Source organism: Adiantum capillus-veneris, chromosome 20 (genome assembly GCF_014529385.1).
Source record: "Adiantum capillus-veneris isolate H3 chromosome 20, ASM1452938v2, whole genome shotgun sequence".
NCBI lineage: Eukaryota > Viridiplantae > Streptophyta > Polypodiopsida > Polypodiales > Pteridaceae > Adiantum > Adiantum capillus-veneris.
Window position 1 is genome coordinate 122,041,485 of NC_140950.1, and position 19,951 is coordinate 122,061,435.

The 19,951-nt window shown below is 40.2% G+C and overlaps 2 protein-coding genes across 6 annotated transcripts in view; one reads left to right on the forward strand and one right to left on the reverse strand.

The window, feature by feature from the left end:
- The first annotated feature begins 3,845 nt into the window (after positions 1-3,845).
- On the forward strand, positions 3,846-4,948 carry LOC147433184 (uncharacterized). The gene is made up of 3 exons (XM_086491726.1): positions 3,846-4,034; positions 4,131-4,193; positions 4,279-4,948. The coding sequence occupies exons 1-3, from the start codon at positions 3,959-3,961 to the stop codon at positions 4,542-4,544; spliced, it is 405 nt and encodes a 134-aa protein (XP_086347852.1). The 5' UTR covers positions 3,846-3,958; the 3' UTR covers positions 4,545-4,948.
- Positions 4,949-18,530: 13,582 nt separating this feature from the next.
- LOC147433185 (transcription factor E2FA-like) overlaps positions 18,531-19,951 on the reverse strand; it is a 32,000-nt gene continuing 30,579 nt past the window's right edge. For 4 of the 5 annotated variants that reach the window (XM_086492836.1, XM_086492837.1, XM_086492835.1 and 1 more), the window contains 4 exons: positions 19,868-19,944; positions 19,513-19,702; positions 19,359-19,425; positions 18,531-19,274 (listed from right to left, as the gene is read on the reverse strand). In XM_086492836.1, coding sequence (XP_086348962.1) covers positions 19,153-19,274; positions 19,359-19,425; positions 19,513-19,702; positions 19,868-19,944 — 456 coding nt within the window. In that variant the 3' untranslated portion in view covers positions 18,531-19,152. Of the gene's footprint in view, positions 19,275-19,358; positions 19,426-19,512; positions 19,703-19,867; positions 19,945-19,951 lie in introns of those variants that run through there. The other variant, XM_086492838.1, reaches the window with a different exon arrangement.

The window sequence follows — 19,951 nt, forward strand, 5'->3', positions numbered from 1 at the left end:
CCACAACAAAACTTGAAATGCTTACACTTAAATGAAAAAGCAAGAGACAAGAAACACAATGCAATTTTGAAACTAAATTTGGATTACCAAATCAAGAGAAAAATGGATTACTAGTCGTAGCACAGAGCTCCTCTTTTCAAAGGATAATGTCAAGGTTGTGTTCAAACTAAGGTTTTTTACCTTTATACCTAGGGCTTTTCAAAATGTCCAATGGCTGATTACTTAGCTTTGAGTACATGATCAAATAATACAGCTCAGAGTTTATAGTTCTCAAATCAAAATTACATAGGCTCATTTACAAGGCTTAATAGAAAAATAGGATAAATTACATAAAACATGTGGCTTGGACAAGGTGTATCCGACTAAGAGGGTGCCCATCAGTTGTATCGGACAAACACTCTCCCCTTCCTAGTTGTTGCGTGAGTTGTGGAAGCTCTTCAATAGTCTAATTGTCTCTTTTCCAAAGTCTTCATGACTTTGTTAAACGTCACGGCTCAAGCTATGATCTCCACCTGACTGATAGGTCTCATAGAGGGTTTTTCAAAAGCATGGTCTTGTAATCAATGTGCCTTGATTTCAAATCCTTTGTGAGCGGATTGAAGGTAGTTGAGTCCATCTCAAAGAAGTCATGAAAGCTTCTTCAAATGTCTCCATGTAGTGTGAGGGTAGAAACATTATGTGCACGTACATTCCCATGACAACAGTCTTTGAGAGGAAGCTTCACTCTCCAGGTTCCAGCTGATGACATTTGTTCCTTCAAGGAACACCTCCCAAGGGTGTTCTACTTTGTCGCATCTGTCTTCAAATGCCTCAATGCAGGTGAGGATCATCTCAGAAATTTCGCATGTCATTTGGCAAGTCGAATCCGATACATCTTGAATTAGTGTGATGACTAAGTGTATGTACCATGTAAGCTTATGTTCGCTTGTGGTTGTGTACAGGCTTTGCAATAACATGGTAATTTAGCACTAACGGCCTCCTACTTGTCCACATTGAATAAGTCTCCTAGGATCACATTGTTGGTATTGGGCAATAGGTTGGGCTGATTTGTACGTGTTGTGGAGCATTCGTGTAGTTGTCTCATCCTAGGGCAGCTTTTCAAACCATTTCTTGTGTGCTCTATGCAAAATTTCATTGAAAACTTTACAGCAAAATCTAAGGTCAGGAAAAAAACATGATTTTTTCATGTCAGCAAGCAAAATCATAGTTTTTTCAAGGTTTCAATTTTTCACAGGTTTTTGCTATCACTTTAGGTCTAATGTGTCACAAGAAATCAAAATTTCCACAAAAAGTGAACTATTTGGCTGAATTTTCCTCTTTCCTTACTAAAGAACTCTATCTCTCAAGCAAACGTTTTGTTCACTCCCTTTTGTTGATTTTCACATGAAGCACATGCTAACACGAGATTCAACCAAAATTCGGATAAAACCTCATCCAGAGATGCATCTACTTACTCTACTCCTAAAACAAGAGAAAAGAACTCCCAAAACAACAACTTACCACAAAAACTCTGAAATCTTCATTAATGCGAGCTTCATTGCTATAGCGGCCACAAAGATACACACGAAGCCCTAAATCTATTCTCAACACTCTACTCTATCTACCAACTTCTCTTATGGCGAGAAACTCACCACTGAAAACACAAAGACCAAGGATGAATCGATCTCCACTTCTATCCTGCTCTATCTAACTAGTCTATCTAAGGTAACTCTATCGTTTTTCTATGTGTTCACACTAATCTAGATACTCATCCCTCGACAACGGCGCCAATGTTTGAGGAGGCTTTTTATAGCATCTGTCATATCTCACAAAACAAAGAGACACTCCCAAGACTAAAATGTCAACTAGGGAAAAAGTGACACGAGTAAGGCATGGAAGCATGCCAAGAGTTGTCAATCTCTTGTTTGACCACAATACACTCCATGGAAATGTCAACTAGGGAAAAAGTGACACGACTAAGGCATGGAAGCATGCCAAGAGTTGTCAATCTCTTGTTTGACCACAATACACTCCATGGAAACAATTTATGAACTTTCTAACTACAAAAAAACCTGATTTTTACCTCTCTTATCCAATCACTCTTCCACATGCAAAATCAATAGCAAATCAACTTTGATCAACACCAAACTTAGCAGGCACCTTCCCTACTAAATCAAAAACACTTTTGGACTAGCAAACCTCAAATCTTCACACTAATAAAACGTGATTTTCTTCAGCAACAAAATTACAAGTCACCAAATCTGATGTTCGACACACCTAATAGGTGCTCCTCGTTGGAAATATAATGCAATTGAAGGAATCTCAGAATAACGCTTGGATAGTGAGATTTGTCACTTGGAAGGTCGTGAGAGTCGACTCTCGGATCTCGCAAAATGCTTGCAATGTAGATATGGACGTGAAGAGCTCCTTGAGGCTAACACGTTGATTCTTTTGGCTTGACGATACGATAACCGTGTGGTGCAGTGCAAAGAGATGAAATCTTGACAGCAAGAGAGTGGTCACGATGTACAAAGAAACCTTATCTGTTTATTTACGATAATAAAATTGATAGTTCAAAACCTTACAAATTTGCTTTTTATACCCTTGCTAAGGGTCTTATATGTACAAAGGCTGGAATTGCTTCAAAAATAAGTGACCTATCCAAGCAAATTGTCTAGCTTATGATACATCTTGGAAGTTAGTAGCCCCGGACTCCGCATGAATCAAAAGTGAACAAAGATCTAATGTTTTTCTAGTGGGAAATTTTACAATCACTTTTGGTTACAAGGGCTCAAAAAACCTCTCAAACATCTCCTTCTCTTTAACAAGCATCTATTGTTGGAATCTTCCAGACTAACATATAGGTCATAGTGACATAATACACTAAAAGCCCATTTTGTATCATATGCACTATCTATTGAATCTTAATTTAAAGATGCATTTGCATTAGTTGAATCACCTCTTTCTTAGCCTAAAAGCTTAGGACATTGCTTGATGAGAGGATCACTTTCCCTATTGCTAGACTTCTCATCTAATGTTGTTGTTTGAAGAAGCATCAACTACAGGGGAAAGACTGTTACTTCTGCAGAAGCATTGGAGGTGATAGTAGTGGTTTTCTTCTTTCGTTGGGCAACCACAAATGTCTGCTCAACAGCTTGCTACTTAGCCTTATGCTTAGCCTTATGATGGTCATGTCTATGTATTGTTGCTTGGCCTCATGCATCAATACATAGACATGACCATCAAACTTCACTTCCCTTTGCAACAAGGGGATGTTGCAACATGTATGTCTAAAGTGAGGAGTTTTCCCCGTCTAAATTCTCCTCAAGAGACAGCCTCTGAAAAGCATCACGATTGTCAGCTATGGGCAATGACTGCACTTGATGCAAAAGTTAACTTTGCAGAGGCAAAACTGCACAAAACTAAGTTGTGCTATGTAGCACAACCCATGATGCTCTACATAAGGTGTGTGGAGAGAGAGAGAGAGAGAGAGAGAGAGAGAGAGAGAGGCATCGAGACCCACAACCAACATAATAAGTGGGAGCCTCATATACGCACACATTCAAGTCCAAAGCCCCCGATGGTCTTATGTAAGCCAAACATACCACCGAGAAAATGAACAAGATGGAGCCTTCTCTCATATTATAGGAGGCCAAAAGAATATATGGTGAAAAGACATGGAAATAAAATATTTCATAGTGGAGGGATTGACTTTGGGCCAAAAGGCTTTTGCATGCGCATAGCGTTTGCCATTTTGTTGGGTGGCCAAGATTCTCTTTGTAGACGAATCCGAGGATCATTTGGACAATGGTGGGTTGGGATGTGAAAATGGGTCTTTAAAAAGGAGGCGCATTCCAGCCTGTCTCTTTGGATGAATTTGCCAATCTTGTTGCTGCCGTCCCCATCTCTGATTGAGGGAGCTCTCTAGCTAGAAACACTCTCTTCTCTCTCACACACACAAATACTCACAAGCAGAGAGATGGGTTTCTCTGCGCCTTCTCTTCAGTTTCTCACATTCCTCTTCAGTCTAGCACTTGCCTCTCTGGCTTGCAATGGTGACTCTCTCTCTCTCTCTCTCTCTCTCTCTCTCTCAACCCACAAAAGTACTGCTTCTTGTGATTACTCTCATGTATTGTTTTGTCTATTGTCAGATTGTGGAGCAAGTAGCCTGGCCCAAGCAAGGCACTCTTCCCTTGGATTACATGACCCCACAGGTAAATTTTAAGCTTTGCTTTTAATTTGGAATGCATACATGACCCTTGATTTCCATGCATAAATTCTGGAGCATTGTGATCTCAGGGTCCTTGTATTGGAAAGTGCTAAGATCTAAACTCAGAGGTGAGGCCCAAGAGGAGGAGAAGGACATGTTGGAGGTTCTGCACGAGCTCGAGCGAGGCATTCACCCCGAGGAAAACATTGTCGATACGGAGCCCATGTTGTGGGAACGCAGCAGCAATGGAGAAGAGGTGGAGGAGGAAGAACAGGAGGAGAGGCACCCAGCTGATGAGCTTCTCCAAATGCACCAAGCTGATGCAACCATCTCTTACATACTTGGAGGCTACTAAGTGGAGCAAAAGGGTTGTTTTTTTTCACCCAAGCTTGATCACACCGTCTATGGCATTCGATTTAGCAGTGGGCGGATCGTCGGGAACATCCAGGCCAAATCCTCCGGTGTTGGGACTCACCGTCTCCCCCTCTCTCCCTCTCTCTCTCTCACACACACGCATGCACACCATATACAGATCCATAGAGAAAATGTATCCTATAAAGAGGCACATACATAAGGCACATCTTCCCTTTTTTTTTCCTTATACCAAATCTCTTATTTATTGCTTTTGTAAAATTACAAGCTGTCCAAAACCATGATACCTCAAACCAAAGCCACATAATTCACAAGAGGTTTATGTATAGATTTCTCTTTCCCTTGGCAAGTTCTTGCCCAATTGACAAGATCAATGGTTAAAGCCCACCTATATACATATATCTATATATATATATGTATGTATGCATAGGTTGTATGTATGCCTTCTAAGCTTGAAAAGATGGCCCTCAAAATATTAAGTTTTTTATTATGGTTGAATGAATTAGCCATGTAGTGTCAATGTGAGTGATGGTTATTTTGAGTATGCCACGGATTCGATCTTGGGTCTCTATTCTCTCACATAAGCTTCTCTTTATCTCCATCTACAAGAAACTTTAGCTTCCCTTAACACTTTCAAAGATGACTCTTATTAAAATTACTCTAAGCTACAAACATTACAAGGCCTTGAATACTATATTCAGCAATTTGGCTTTCAAAAACAAGGCTTATCGAAGAAGGGAGTTACGGTGTGGTCACGCGAGGCTTAGTTATCACTAAGCCTTGACACTTTCTGACATGTGCAGAGAGCATCACCGGGAGTAGTAGGTAGAGAGAGGAAGAGCAAGGCGCAGACGAGAGAGAGAGAGAGAGAGAGAGAGAGAGAGAGAGAGAGAGAAAGCTCAGCTGATCGGAAGTGGCAAGGCATAGTTTTGCAACTATGCCTTTTTAAGCATAGTTACACTACGAAACCAATGAAAAGTTGTCTCGTGTCAGAGTTGGTTGACTGTTCTTACGAAAAACTAAGCCTCGCGTGACCATAGCCTCAAGCATACATTTAACTTTTGCATGTGGAGCATTGAGAGATTTAACATTTTTTTTGGTATTTAGTTTGCAAAAAGGTCTTTTTCATTTAAGAGACTCAAAATATATATATATATATATATATATATATATATATATATATATATATATATATATATATATATATATGTATGTATGTATATATATATATATATATGTATGGGTCCTTTTCATTTTATTTGTTAAAGAATGTCAATGTGACCCTTCACTTTGTTCAAAGTGGCTCCCACCTCGTATTCACTTTGTGGTGTCTTCACCTTGTTGCTTGTGGTTCCCACCTCTTATTCACTTTGTGGTACAATTCCTCTATCTCTTGTTGTTAGTTGTAACCCTACCACCTCTCCACATATTACGTCTCATCTCTCTCTTTCCCATCTTGCACTTGAGATCTTATTTTCTATCTATATCTATTGTAGTTATGGTTATCAAAGCAATCTATTCCCACAAGGCAAGTTTGGAAGTTCTATTGTGAGAACATGCACTCCCTACTAAGGACTCACAGGGCAATGAGAGTATGTGAGGCCAAAGGTTACGTGGCACATATATTTTTATGGCATTAATTTTTCTTAGTGTATTCTAGCCTTGCAAAATGTCTAGTAAAACTCTAGCTCTTGTGGGCCACTACCCCAACCGCTCTATTGTATTATATAGTCTAAAGCACTACAACTCGGAAGTTTGCATTCCTCTCCAACATAGGCTACACCTCTTATGCATCGTTTCTCTTCCCCCTTTGGCATTTGCTACTTTTTCTCCTCTCATCTTGCTTGAACTTTTTGCAACCTTTGCATGCTGAAGGAGTTCTGTATGGGCTTCTGAGTTGTGATCTTAAGCAACTTTTGTGACGACTTTTGTAAAAACACATCAATAATTCTCAAAGAGGTCAAAATGAAAATCCCTTCCAAGGAAATATAACCAACACATAGAATGAGCCGATAAGTTGGTGTTGAAGTTGCCTTTCCGTAACCATTTCAAATGAGTAATTCGTCTAAAAGCACTATTTTTTTCTCAAATATCTCAAAGACAGGTCAAAACGTTTTTAAACATGATCAAACTTCACTAAAACATACTTACAGAGGTATGTCATAAACCCATCAAATTGTGAAAGTAGACGATGTGGAAGCGTAGAGCAATGGGGAGAATACGCGGGAGAGAGAGAGAGAGAGAGAGAGAGATGAACCAACTAGCCTTGGCAATGAATTCATAATAATACAATGGGGGCAAGGTGGTGCTTATATACTCACCTTAGCAAATTGCCCTACCAGACTTTCACAACTAAGTAAAATAAAAACGTGAAGCTCAAATAAATACCGGGATCACATTGGGCTATTCACTTGAGATGCTATAACTTAAACATAAAGTTGTATATATTAGGGATAAAGACTATGGCATTTGATAGTCATCAAAATTAGGTGAAAAATGAAACTTTATACAAAAAAACTTTTTTTAACTTTTAGACTTCTTGAGGTAGAAAAAAAAATCAAAGGGGTGTTTGCATATACAACTTATGTTGAAGAAATGTTGTGATGGTTTGGCCTCATATACAAAATTCAATGCTCAAATTACTAAAATCTTGCAAGCATGAGCCACTTTAGTGGTTGAAGCCACTGTTGCGGCCCATAAACAAGGTGTTTTTTTTTGTCATACTCACAATTATGAATGAGATGTTTTATCAACTCAGTAAAGAATGTACAATGGACCTCAAGCACTGCATGTGCCTTGAGGGGATAACATTTCCAAAAAGGGGTTTTACAATCCATAAGCAAGATACCCTATTTTTTCATTATCCAATAGATCCACCCAAAAATTAGTGGTTTGTACTTACCCAATAGGGACCACCCAAACTACTAATGCAACTTAGTGCATGTTTCCATTCTTAGACTTGTGCAATTGACCTTGCTAAATATACAAGTTAATGCTTTCACACGCGATATTATTGAATTGAGCTACCACAAATTTTATCTCAAAGACTCGAAGGTTTGGGGCTTTTCAAATCTTCTTCAGATAGCAATATCCCATGATTTGTGTGCACACCAGAGTTGCTTTATTTTAAGATTTTCTCCCTCCCATAACCAAATCATTCTTAAAATAGAGTATCTTCCACCTTCATATTCCAAGATTCTTGAGGTTTACAAGAGATGGAAGAAGGCCATCAAAACACCAATCAAGTCAGTATAATGAAGACTAAGGCCAAGTCAAGTACATAAAAGCAAAAGCTTTATTCCTAAACAAAGAAGATTTTAATGAAGCTTTTGAGATGAAAGTCATTAAGTTGATGAAGTCTAGTCCAAATATCGCTCATCGGTCTCATGAATAGAGAGGGGATACTGTTGATTTGTGGTTGGTATCTTGAACTGGTAATAGACTATAGATGCAATGTTGCTAAATATTCTTGTTGCCGCTATGATGGCAAAGCGCCCAACAATAATACAGAAGGGAGGGAAACAAGAGTGTCTATTTTGTTTTTCTGTCAACCTCAAAAATCACTATATATGTGAGGTATGCCGCTGTGCAGGAGGGAAAGATATCACATTGCATGCTCCAATCTTTATACAATATGTAGTAATTTCAAACCATGACCTAGCATATTTCCAATAAGCTAGTTTCAAGTTGGTTGCAGCGTGCAGTTTGCTCCCTAGCTTATTAACGATTGGACTGTAATCTTCTAGGTCTTGAGAACTTTGAATTGATACCTAGTACCCGAGAAACAAGGACATATATAATATGGAATCAATTATTTAGGGACCTAGTATGGTATCAATTATTCAGAGCTAAAGTAATAATGCACAAGGTGAATTCATTATTATGATACACCACGTGCATTCACTACTTGTGTATTCACTATTGTAATACATCACATGTATTGGCTAGCAACCATATGCAAAGAGTAGCGTATGTAACTAACATGTGCAGATGTTGATCGACATCCAGTGTATAGTTCTGAAAACGAGATCCAAATAAATTGAAGCAAAGGAAGTAATGCGAAAATTTCTAAAACAAGCAAATAGATAAATCATGAATGAAATGCAACAATAAATGAGGTTCTTTACTGACCTACAATGTTGTACTGATGCTTTTTTATTGTCCAATCAACAGGCCGATATTTGAGTCAAGCTACAAAAAGCAATGTGAATAGTTAAGCATATCATCGTGCAATGAAACTTCACAGACTGAAAGTGCAAATTATACAGTGCATGTCATAGAGAGGTGCCATACAAAAGTATGGTGGAGAGCTGGCGCTATGGTCTCTCCAAAAAATTATAAGAAATGGAAGTCATGCCCTGTCCCATAGCGTTTATGTGTTGCGCCAAGCAAACGCATGCGCATGGAAAATTGGATGCAGATAACGGACCTTACAGTGTTGTCGAGTTGGAGTTGCGCTTGTATAATCAGAACGTGCAATGTTATGAATATATGTCTTCCCTGCCATACACAAAACACGCAGATGTAACCTTATGTTCCATGTCCTCTGATCAGTATTACCTTCTCTGTGTGTGTGTGTGTGTGTGTGTGTGTGTGTGTGTGTGTGTGTGTGTGTGTGTGTGTGTGTGTGCTTCGATCATCAATTATGCCTTCTTGCCTCCTTGCTAGTTAACCCGAGTTATGTATCATTCTTCCTAACTACACATGATAATGGGCATCTTGAGGTCAGCATCCCCATAGCGGAAGGCACTATATTCAGCAGTCCGCTTGTCAATAATTCAAACACAAATCTGGTGAACTACTATTACGTGACGCTCATGGGCATTAGTACGGGTGGCGTTTCAAAATCGATATCATACACCAATGCCTTTCCCTCGACATTGAGCTATCTGCCACTAATCCTCTCACACTCTTTGCTAAAAGTGCAAGCAGCTAACCATCATGAGCTTCGGTGTGATCAATCCTGCTAAGCTTTTCTGCCCTCATGTCCACTTCGACGATTACTCTTCCAATTTCTTCGGCCTTTGCCGTCTACATCGCCAATAGCCTGATAGCATCAATAGAAAAATGTGTTGAACGGGTCTGCAAAGGCTATGAGTTTTGGTGATTCGACTCCAGATTAGGCCAAGATCATCGATTGAAATTTGATATCTTTTGTTTTAGTAGCACTAGAGCAGACCACTGCCATGGATTGATCGCACGAAATATTTGATTTTTGAGAGTGCTCATCATGTCGACAAGCATCCGAAGTACCCTCCATCTTGATGATCTGCGAAATATAACCAGGTTTGAAAGGTCTCCGGTACTCCTTTCCGGTTCTGTCCGGCTTGCTGCTGCACGGACAAACATCGCGGAAAAGAATTGGTGTAAATTTTGACAATTAGGCATGGGACATGCTGCAATATATCATTTTCATGAACATTGAAGGATGGCCGAGGGTACAGGGTTGTTGAATCTGCATGAGCCATAACTAGTTGCGCCTGCAGAAACGAGTTGAGTATGGTAGTTCCAGTTGGACATACAGTACAGCTAGCCACTGGGTCTTGTTGCACACAAAGCTGTTATGATCGCTATGCGGGGAAGACACGGGTGGGCTTATAGTTAGATATTCAAGATTAATTGCAAAAGAAGCCCGATTCCACCAAGTGAATAATATAAAAAAATGCACTCTGCATTGCTCAATTGCTCTTAGAAGCAGTTTGATCTAGAGTTCGCAGATTCCAAGCAGCTCAGAGCTTTGTCTGCAAATTTGTCTATGTACACTCTTTGCGAGAGAGAGAGAGAGAGAGAGAGAGAGAGAGAGAGAGAGAGAGAGAGAGAGAGAGATTTTATTATCGTCCTCGGAGGTCAAATATGACCTATGGGACCAAAGTTACATGTGATGTAGTATGTGTATGGCTGATGAGTGACTCTCAATGCTCCAAAATTGTAGTGATGAGAGTCGCAATGGAGAGCCCACACTTTGGCTGTGAGAGGAAAGTGTGTAGGTCTAAGTTATGGCCGAAAATGTGAGAGAAGCAAGTTCGGATGTGATCAAAAGTTGAGCACTCTAGTAGTGTGTGGTACTCAGACTCTCGAACTTGCAGTGAGCATAATGTGCACAATCGATTTGACTCTTCTCCATTGCCCCAACGCCCTATCTCGCATCGAAGGAAATGGGAGCTAAGCCGAATTGCTGTGATAGTGCGTATCGCGGACAAGGGAATAGGCTCAAGCATGTAAGTGTGAGTACGGTTTCCTCTCTCAGCGAAGAACATGGTTTTGTAGTTGGGGGCAATATAGGTGGTGTAATGTATGAAGCGTGACCCACCGGATTTCTCCCAAGCCGTAATACATTGGCGTTGTAGAAAAGCTTCATTCACTTGAGAGTCAATTGAAGCATCATGTAGCAAGTGTAATGCATCCCATCTCCCAAACCACTTCTTTATGTATTGCATCCATCCCGTGCTCAAGATCTTGCTTTTATGCGTCTTTTGAACTTTTTTGCTTGCTTCCCATGCAATTGTAGGAAGTCCATGTGAGGGGTTTTGACGCATCTTTATCATGTACTCCACAACCCTTTCCATGCCCATAGCCTCAATTGGAAGAGATCCCGACTCAATAAGTAGGAGCATATATGGTGTTTGTGTCTTAACTTGGAGAAAGTTTGTAAGAAAACGCTTTTGGACGTTCTCAAACTCTTTCCAAGTAGACTTTGAGATGCTCCCGCCCCACACTTCAACTCCATAAAGAAGAACCGGTGTCACCAATGCATCAAAAAGATATTTCTTGAGAACCCAACACTTGATGTTTCCCGCATTACACATGTTCTCAAATGCATAATATGCTCTCTTTTCCGCTTCCAAACGATGCATAGCACATTCATGCCACTTGTGATTGGATGGAACCTCAAGGCCGAGGTACTTAAAGCTCTCAACAACTTCAAGTGTCTCGTTGTTGTACACAATGCATGGCTTCTCCTTATGGTTGGTTTTCACAAGCATAACCTTTGTTTTGGATTCATTTACAATCAGCCCACTATGCAAGCAAAAGTTCTCAAGGACAACCATAAGCTTTTGTGCATCTTCTAAAGTGTGTGCTAGAAGCACTACATCATCCGCATACAACAAAAGCATGATTACCGCATTGCAAATAGTGACCTCTTCAATGCCTTCTTCTTGCATAAAGTCAAGTACCATTTGTTCCAATTGATCGATGCATAGACCAAAGAGAGTTGGTGACAATGGACATCCTTGTTTAACCCCAATAGTGCTTACAAAAATTTCTGAAATTTCTCTTCCCATTCGCAATTGACAAATCACCTTCTCATAGATTCGAGAAACCGCAAGCATAAACTCACTTGGCACTTGGAGTTCTTCCATTCTTCTCCACAAATTGTTACGTGGAATCATATCAAAGGCTTTCTTAAAGTCCACAAAATAACAATACAATCGCTTGCCTTTCAACCGACTTTCCTCCATGAGAACACGAAGAGTGACAAGATGATCAATGGTGCTATGGCATCGACGAAAACCCGCTTGTCCCTTTGTACGCTTGTCATTCTCTTCAGCCCAATTTCATCTCCATTATGCACCCAAACAACTTTGCCATAAGAGACCCAATCATTATAGTCCGGTAGTTGCTTACATTCTTTACATCCCCTCCTTTATGCAAAGGCTTAACCCAATTAGTACTCCAATCATAAGGCATACCATGCTGAAGTGCAAGGTTGAACATATCACACATCCACTCATGGGTAAAATCTCCCGTCCATTTGATCATCTCCGGCTTGATACCTTGAAGATCTCCCGCTTTGCGAGTGGCCAACTTTTCAAGCCCACCGCATACATCCTCAATAGTAAAAAAAGACGGCATACATGGGAGTGAACCATAAAATGGCATTTTTTCAGTATTTGCTTGCTCATATAATTGCCTACAATGTGTGTACATATCCACTAGACTCAAGTTACCAAAATTCTCAACCCGCTTGCCTCTCAAGTTTCTCCAAAATCTTCCATATGCATGTGCCTTTTCTTGGACTTGAAATTCTTGTTGCTTTACTTCCCATCTTCTTCTCTTCTTTTGAATCAATGCCTTGTATGTATGCAAATGACTTTGATAGTTGTCTTTGTCCATAGTTGCATCAAGCTTTATCAAGGACTTTCAAGCATCTTGACATTCTTTATCAAACCACCTTTTGCGTTATCTATCTTTGTTGATACCATGGAGATGCTTTATGGCAAAGCATTCTTCCGCACAAGAACAAATAGCTTTCTTGAAAGCTTCCCATTTAGTTTCCAATGGTGCATCACATTGAAGCTTTGTCATCCATAATTTTTGCTCAACCATTTCAATGTACATTGGTGCCCATTTGAAATCCATACATAGTGATAACTTCTCTTTCCTTTGTCTGAGATTATCATGCTTAGTTGCTTCTCCACATGAAAGGTCAATACATAAGGTGCGATGGTCGGATTCCAGGGTCCATTGACCAAACATAAAACTCTTTATGCGATACATGATGGCTTCAAAGAGTAGCATATAGTCAATCACACTATCCCCATTATGTCTCCTACATGTAAATCCATTGGTTCCACTTCACAAAGATACACCATTGGCAATGAGCATACCCGTGTTATTACACATGTGTAAAAGTAACTTTCCATAGTGATCCGGCTCTTTCTCATCCATTGAAGTACGATCATACAAGTGAACTTCCTCCAACTCCCTTGAAATGTATGGCATATCAAATTGTTGAGTATCAGGTTGCAATGTTTTTGTGCGAGCATTCATATCCCGAAATACAATAACATCACCTTCACCTTTGAAATAAGCAATGTCCTCTTCCAAATCAGAAAATGGTTGATCTCTATCCATGCAAGCATAAAAGGGAGAATCATGATGAGGAATGTAGAAACCGGCTACAAAAATGGGTGCTCTTTTTGGTGTCATAATTTTCAGCCATACATAACGTTTGTACTTGTCATCTTTCACAATTGATACAAAATCTTCCAATCCTTTCTTAACCATACATGCTAACCCTCCTTGTCCTCTTCGTTGCTTGAGATTCTTTGACCACATCAATGAATGTACATTGTAATCCTCCAAGCCGTTAATCCTTTGTGTATCATGCTCCCAAGTTTCAACAAGAAGTACAACATCGGCTTTGCTTGTTAGTTCATCAATGCCAACCCCCGCATTCCATGGGTATCCATTACAATTCCAAAAGCATATTTTCAATTGTAACTCGGTCTCATAGGTCACGCATCCCTATTTGCTTGAGAGACTTGCCTCCTCCTTGGGCACATTTTCTTCATGAGAGATCTCCTTGTTTTTATTATTCTTTTCCTCATATGCTTTGCGACGCATATTTTGTTGCTTAATAGTGCGATCTTCACATACAAAACATTTTGTATCCCTCAAATAGATCCAACTATTATCAAGGATAATCTTTCGCTTGGTCTCATCCGGCATGGTGCATACAATTGGCCGTTCTCCCGAGCGAGGAGCTCCTTGCTTCCCCACTCTATCATAGACCATAACTCTGGACATGCCAAAGTGGGTTTTGAAGAAATCTTCAATAACAATGGCAAGAGAAGGAGATGTCTCTAACTTCTCTTCGGGAATTCCACGAATAACAATGTTCACGCGGAGTCTTTTTTATTTAGAGCTTTTCATGGCAGTCATGTTTTTAATAAAATTTAAATCTAATGCCACATGGCGGCTTTTGCATTCAGATACTAGGAAAAGAGCCTTTGGCTCACCAAGTAAAGAAGCAACCATATCGAATTTCTTCAAATGTAGCAAAGTAGAAAAATTCAGATTCCCAAAATGTGCATGCCAAAGTTTTGCATTTGAAACGACCTTTAAATCCACAACTAGATTTATACAATTTTGCCCACACTTGTCACACAAAGTGAGCTTATACAACCCACGACATAAAATACCAGATGCAACAAATTCTTCACCAAAGCAAAGATCATGAGCTGTGCATCTATCATCCATAAATTTGACAACAAGGCTAGGTCTACCAAGTGTAGATAGGAACAAAAGGTTCTTTATTATCCCAAGTATATAAAGTGCATCAACAAGTATGAAAGAACTATCATTTGCAGCAGTTAGCACAATCTTTCCAACTTGTTAAATAGATAAGAGGCATTGTTTGACACAAGTGATTGTTTTTCCATGAGGAGCATACTCAAGATTGTCACTCGTTGAAGAACCATGAGGAATGGCTACATTGTTGTTACCACCTTTTCTTTTAGCAGCAACATAAGTATGTTCAACTGCGCGATGTTCAGTCCTATATTTTCTTGAAAGTGACTCTTGCAAGAGCAATGTCCATAATGCATCAAACTTGAAAACATCAATATTTTCTTGGGTCATAAATTTCCAAGTACAACCAAAAGTTTGGGAAGAATTTGGCAATATATCAAGAACAGTCTGCACAATTGAACTGTCAAAAATGACTTCGCCTGCTTTAGAAATAAGTTGCTCATTAATATCCTGATACAAGCAAGGAAATTATCCATGGCATCTTCCTCATGCATAATCTTCAACTCCACCTCTTTACGCAGCAATGCAATTTTAGCCTCATTGCGACTTGCATAAAAACAAGCCAAAATATCTCAAGCATGTTCTGTTGGTTTAGCTGAGCGAACATGAGGAGTAATAGGGCGCTTCACCGATAATGCAATCAATACATGAGCCTGTGCATCCCTAACATCCCAACGAGACTGCTCAACCGTATACAAAATGGCTCTGTCCTACCACCAAAACTTGCAACATCCTTAAAAGAGCATGTATCCACAAAAGGCACATCAATGCCCTGCACAATATTCCAAACACCCTTAGACACAAGAACATGTTGCATCATGTAAGCCCACATTGGGTAGTTATCTCCATCCAGTTTATTCTCAACAAGAAATATCTTGAAAACGTTTGAGTTGTTGTCAGCCATGGCGAGTAACTGCACCGAATATGAAAATTGTCCGAAAACAGAAAAAACAAAGTAGGACCAATATGTGCTATATAGCACAAGCCAAAGAAGATTGTAAGGGACCTATTTTGCAAAAAATTGCACTTACAAATAATTTTTTCACAAAAAGACGAAATTGCTTGCACAGTACTGCATGTACTCAACGAAGGCCGATTTATCAACCTATTGACGCTCACCAAAGCTCACCCAAAACGCAAAAAGTGAGCAGGCGTGTGTTGGAAGCACTACAATTATGCTCGAAAGGACACGACCTACTCTCATACCAATTGTTGGAAATAGGGTTGCACAGAAACACACACAGTTTAGAGAAGATGAAGAAGCTCAAGGCACACAACAGAGAGTGTATTGCTTAGTGCACAATGGAAAGATAAGTTAGCCCTAGAATGATACGCATATATACAATGCACGGGAGAAAGAACCTCATACTTAGGGAAAAAATGCCCCGATGGTCCTGAGTGTGTTCACACACATCACTATCATATGTATGGTAACAGTATTGTCTTTGTAGATCCCTCGAATGGAATGTAAGATCTTGGGGAGTTACAGTTGCCATTTCGTTCTTGGAAGATGTGTAAATGTCATAAAACTAGTTGTCTTGTACTCATATTCTAATAGTTAATCGACGTCCGTCGTCTCTGTAATGCTTCAATTCTCTCTATGCAAAAAGTTAACCATGTCTCTATTCATTACGTCTTTCCTAGATGTGCATGTGTTATGAGAAAGAGAGTGGAAATACAAAGTTACTTTAGATATACTAGTTTCTCTCTTCTTTGTGCATGTTTTTTTCTCTCTTCTTGTTGAGCAGGTTGGGTTCAAAGCACACTGGCCGGACTGAGGAGGGAGCGAGGAGAATCCCTCCCCCTTTTATAATAGTATACTATAAATAACCTGCAAGGTTATGCACCAAGTACGTACGTTCATGTGCTTATCGTAAAAAAATGAGCTTTCATTGCTTACAAAATACTCGGCTACGCTCATCAATTTTTCTCTTCATTTTCTCGTTCTTCATTTGAAGCGCATCCATCTGACTTTGGAGCACTGAAACTATTGAGGATTGCCCCTCACTCTTCCACATGCTTTGTTGCACGGTCTTTGTTGCACGGTCTCAAGCCCCTCCTCAGCCTGAATTGCTGTATTAAATTCTTTTGCTTTGTTTACTGATTGTGGGAATCATGGCAAGTGAAGTTGAAACCAAGAAGTATTGCCTCCATGACCAATTGTCAAGTCCTTCGTCACAATGCAAGATGGGAAAACCTGCCTCTTCTTGACGAGGATCCTTTGAAATGGCGGCAGAAGTTAATGGCGTGCTGCATCATTTCCTGCCTTCCCTTTGCCAATCTTTGCTTGTAAGCCCCCAACTGAATTACTCCTCTAACTTATTGGTACCCACCTTGGCTGATCTGAACTCAACAAGCCTCGCTTTAAACAAATTCATGGGACTTACCAAAATATTATTTACACCTGTTAAAATTCTCTCGTGGGAGATACTTTCATCAGTTTGGCCTGCCTTGCAAGCAATTAATGAAGGAGACTTGGGTCCTTAAACATCTAGTAGATAGTACTTTCTGCTGCAATGTACCATGCTGATGTTACTTTCTTTAGCGTCGAACAGTCCATAAATGAGCTGCTTGCTTAGTAATGTCACATTCTTTAAATTGTGCTACCCACTACTCTGTCAAAGTCCAGGCTTGGGGGGGCTACACACCCGAGCCGTCAATCTACAAGCCATTCCATTGCAGAATTTTAGCAGCGATCGCACCATGTTTGACATCTCAACTAACATAATGCAATTCATTAGTAGCCAATCATTGGCGTTAAACTCAGCACCACACATCCCGTGTTGGCTGCCTGTCTGCACAACTGTCACTCCCCTACCCTGGACATTTGATGGCCGAGAATGGTCCCCTGCTGACCATTCCCTGTTTTCAGCGCTCCCGCCAATGGCTTTTGGCACCCACCGGTCGCCATGCGGTCACCCTGAAAACAGGGAATGGTCAGCAAGGGACCATTCCCTACACTTTCAAAGCAATTACTATAGAAGATTGAAAAAGCTTAGCTGATCCATCACTTTTGGGACCTTTGATCACGAGATTTTGATTCCATTTTTGACTTGTGGATGTCTACATTCCCCAACATAGCCAAAGTTGGCTAGCATATCCGTCAAATATCTTGAGTATCAGACCATAGCTCTCTACCAAAATTGGTGGCAAGCATGCATAGCTAGATCATCAGGAGATCGGATCACAAGTTCCACCTCATGGATGGAGCCCCTGTCAATGTTAATTCTGATTCTTTATTCTGCCAGCCATCATTAAGACCAAATACAGCCATGGAGCGATTGGTTGATTATGTTGATGAGAGGACGAGATAGTCACCTCTAGAGCTTTTCATTCACATCAACTGAGACAATGACAATCCATTCTGATGCGAGGGATAATGTCACTTTTTGCATCACCTAATCCTGCAAATTGAGTGCAGATGAACTCTCTGCCCCTCCCGAGTCACATTTAAGTCGATTCCCTCTGCCTGCATAGCTCCTTGCCCTCTCAAGGTACACATTCACATTGATCCACTCTTTCATACAAATATGCTGCTGCAGCCAATAACTCTCACCAAGCTCTCAAAAACCAAAACATGCAAGTTGCGCTCCTGCAATAAGCTTTGTTGAGACAGGGGTCAGCGGAGATGACACCCCAAGGCTAGAGAGAGAAACATGTCCTAACCACAAATGCTATAAATGCATGGGTGTTTATTATTTACACGGTTGTGTACAAAATCTCTCAAACCTAAGAGTTGTGATACAATCTCTAGTTGAGGACATAAGGGATTACAATCAAAGACTTGCATGAGTTCTCAATTTACAAATGAGAGTCCAATGTGGGGTTCATAACCTAGAGACTTTCCTCGCATCTATTGGAAACGTTGTAACTTGAGCCATGAGTGATATAAGCATCTGAAAAGCCTGGATATCAACCAACTGAGTATAAAAGGTTTTCCATAGTTCATTCAAGAAACCCAGCACAGGAGCCAAAAATATTCTTCATAATGAGCATGGCAGCAGATCATTCTTCTCAATAGTAGACAAGAACTGACATCACATTTCAATAATTATGAGATATGAGCTGGACAAAAAAATTGTGATCGCTTTCTTCTTACTGGCACAGAACCATATCGAAAAGAGCTTGCGAATCATTCAGAAACGCATCACATTTCAACAGCTCAAAAGGTTGCCTTATTTAGACAGAAGAAGACCAACTCGCACCTGCTGGCGCAATGCTGAAGACTCCATGCCCACACAGAAAAGAGAAGACTGCTATATCTATGAGCTAGCCCAACATTCATTACCCGCAGGATCCTGACACATTTTTGACCACTTGATATATCACCAAAAATGGCATTGCGCTCATATGGATACCAATTTCATATGCTTGCCCTCAAGATCTGAATGGGTAATATGTCATGGTTGTCCATCCCATCAAAATGTCCAAACTTGGCCATCTGGTGGCTGGGTGTGAGAATAGAGCTTTCGCACCTCAGTGTTCAGCCAATGCTAGTGAACTCATGTTACCCTGAATAGTACCGACCATCAAAGTTTGCGTAATGATGACCAATGTCATGACTTCAATTTCACTGTCATATTGGCCTCTGGGATAACTTTAGTCGAGTGAGGTTGCTTTGTGTTCTCATGATCAAAAACATTTGCCTGTATATCCTCATCCCACATCACCTCCAAAGCTTTAAGATGTCAAGGTATTGAAAAATCCACAATGAATGCTTTGTGTTGGTACATGACACAATTCCGATATATTCAAAGGATACATTCACTTCTCCACATATCAGTTACCCCAACACCTTCGTCGGATAGAAGCCAGTAGTCTGCATCAATCTGTATTTTGAACCTGACATGTTACTCATTCCATGCTGCGAAAGCCCTCTCAAGGGAGAGAGAAATAGGTTAGTAAGAAACACTTACGTTGCTATTTGAAGGAACAATTCTCAAAATGCCTCCAGCAGCGTCTTGCTCATCTGAAGGTACTGCCTGCCTGTTGTGGGATTCGAGTTTCTTATCATGTGATGTGATAGTATCCTTTACTATGGTCTCATGATCCTCTCGAGGAGAAATTTCTTCTGCATTGATTCCCTCAACTCTCTCTTCAAAATGGCTGCACAATGAGAAAGAATCCTTGCTTTAAACCAGGTTAAATATGAACCTGGCTTCATGAATTTGGCACTGATTGGTTTTCAAACGAAAACCCACCAGTGCCAGCAAGACAAGGGTGTGCTAATGTTAACCTAAGGTTTTCTAATATAAAAAGAGCAGTAAATACCTTACAAGATAGACATCTATAGGACCTGTAGCACTTTGCAAAATTATCTGATATCTTTTTTGTGGATATTCCATAGCCTGCAAA

Bases quoted from the DNA above. Each gene is read 5' to 3' on its own strand.
- LOC147433184 (XM_086491726.1), top strand. From the start codon at position 3,959: ATGGGTTTCTCTGCGCCTTCTCTTCAGTTTCTCACATTCCTCTTCAGT. The intron at 4,035-4,130 runs GTGACTCTCTCT...GTCTATTGTCAG, and splicing joins TGCCTCTCTGGCTTGCAATG to ATTGTGGAGCAAGTAGCCTG. The intron at 4,194-4,278 runs GTAAATTTTAAG...TTGTGATCTCAG, and splicing joins TGGATTACATGACCCCACAG to GGTCCTTGTATTGGAAAGTG.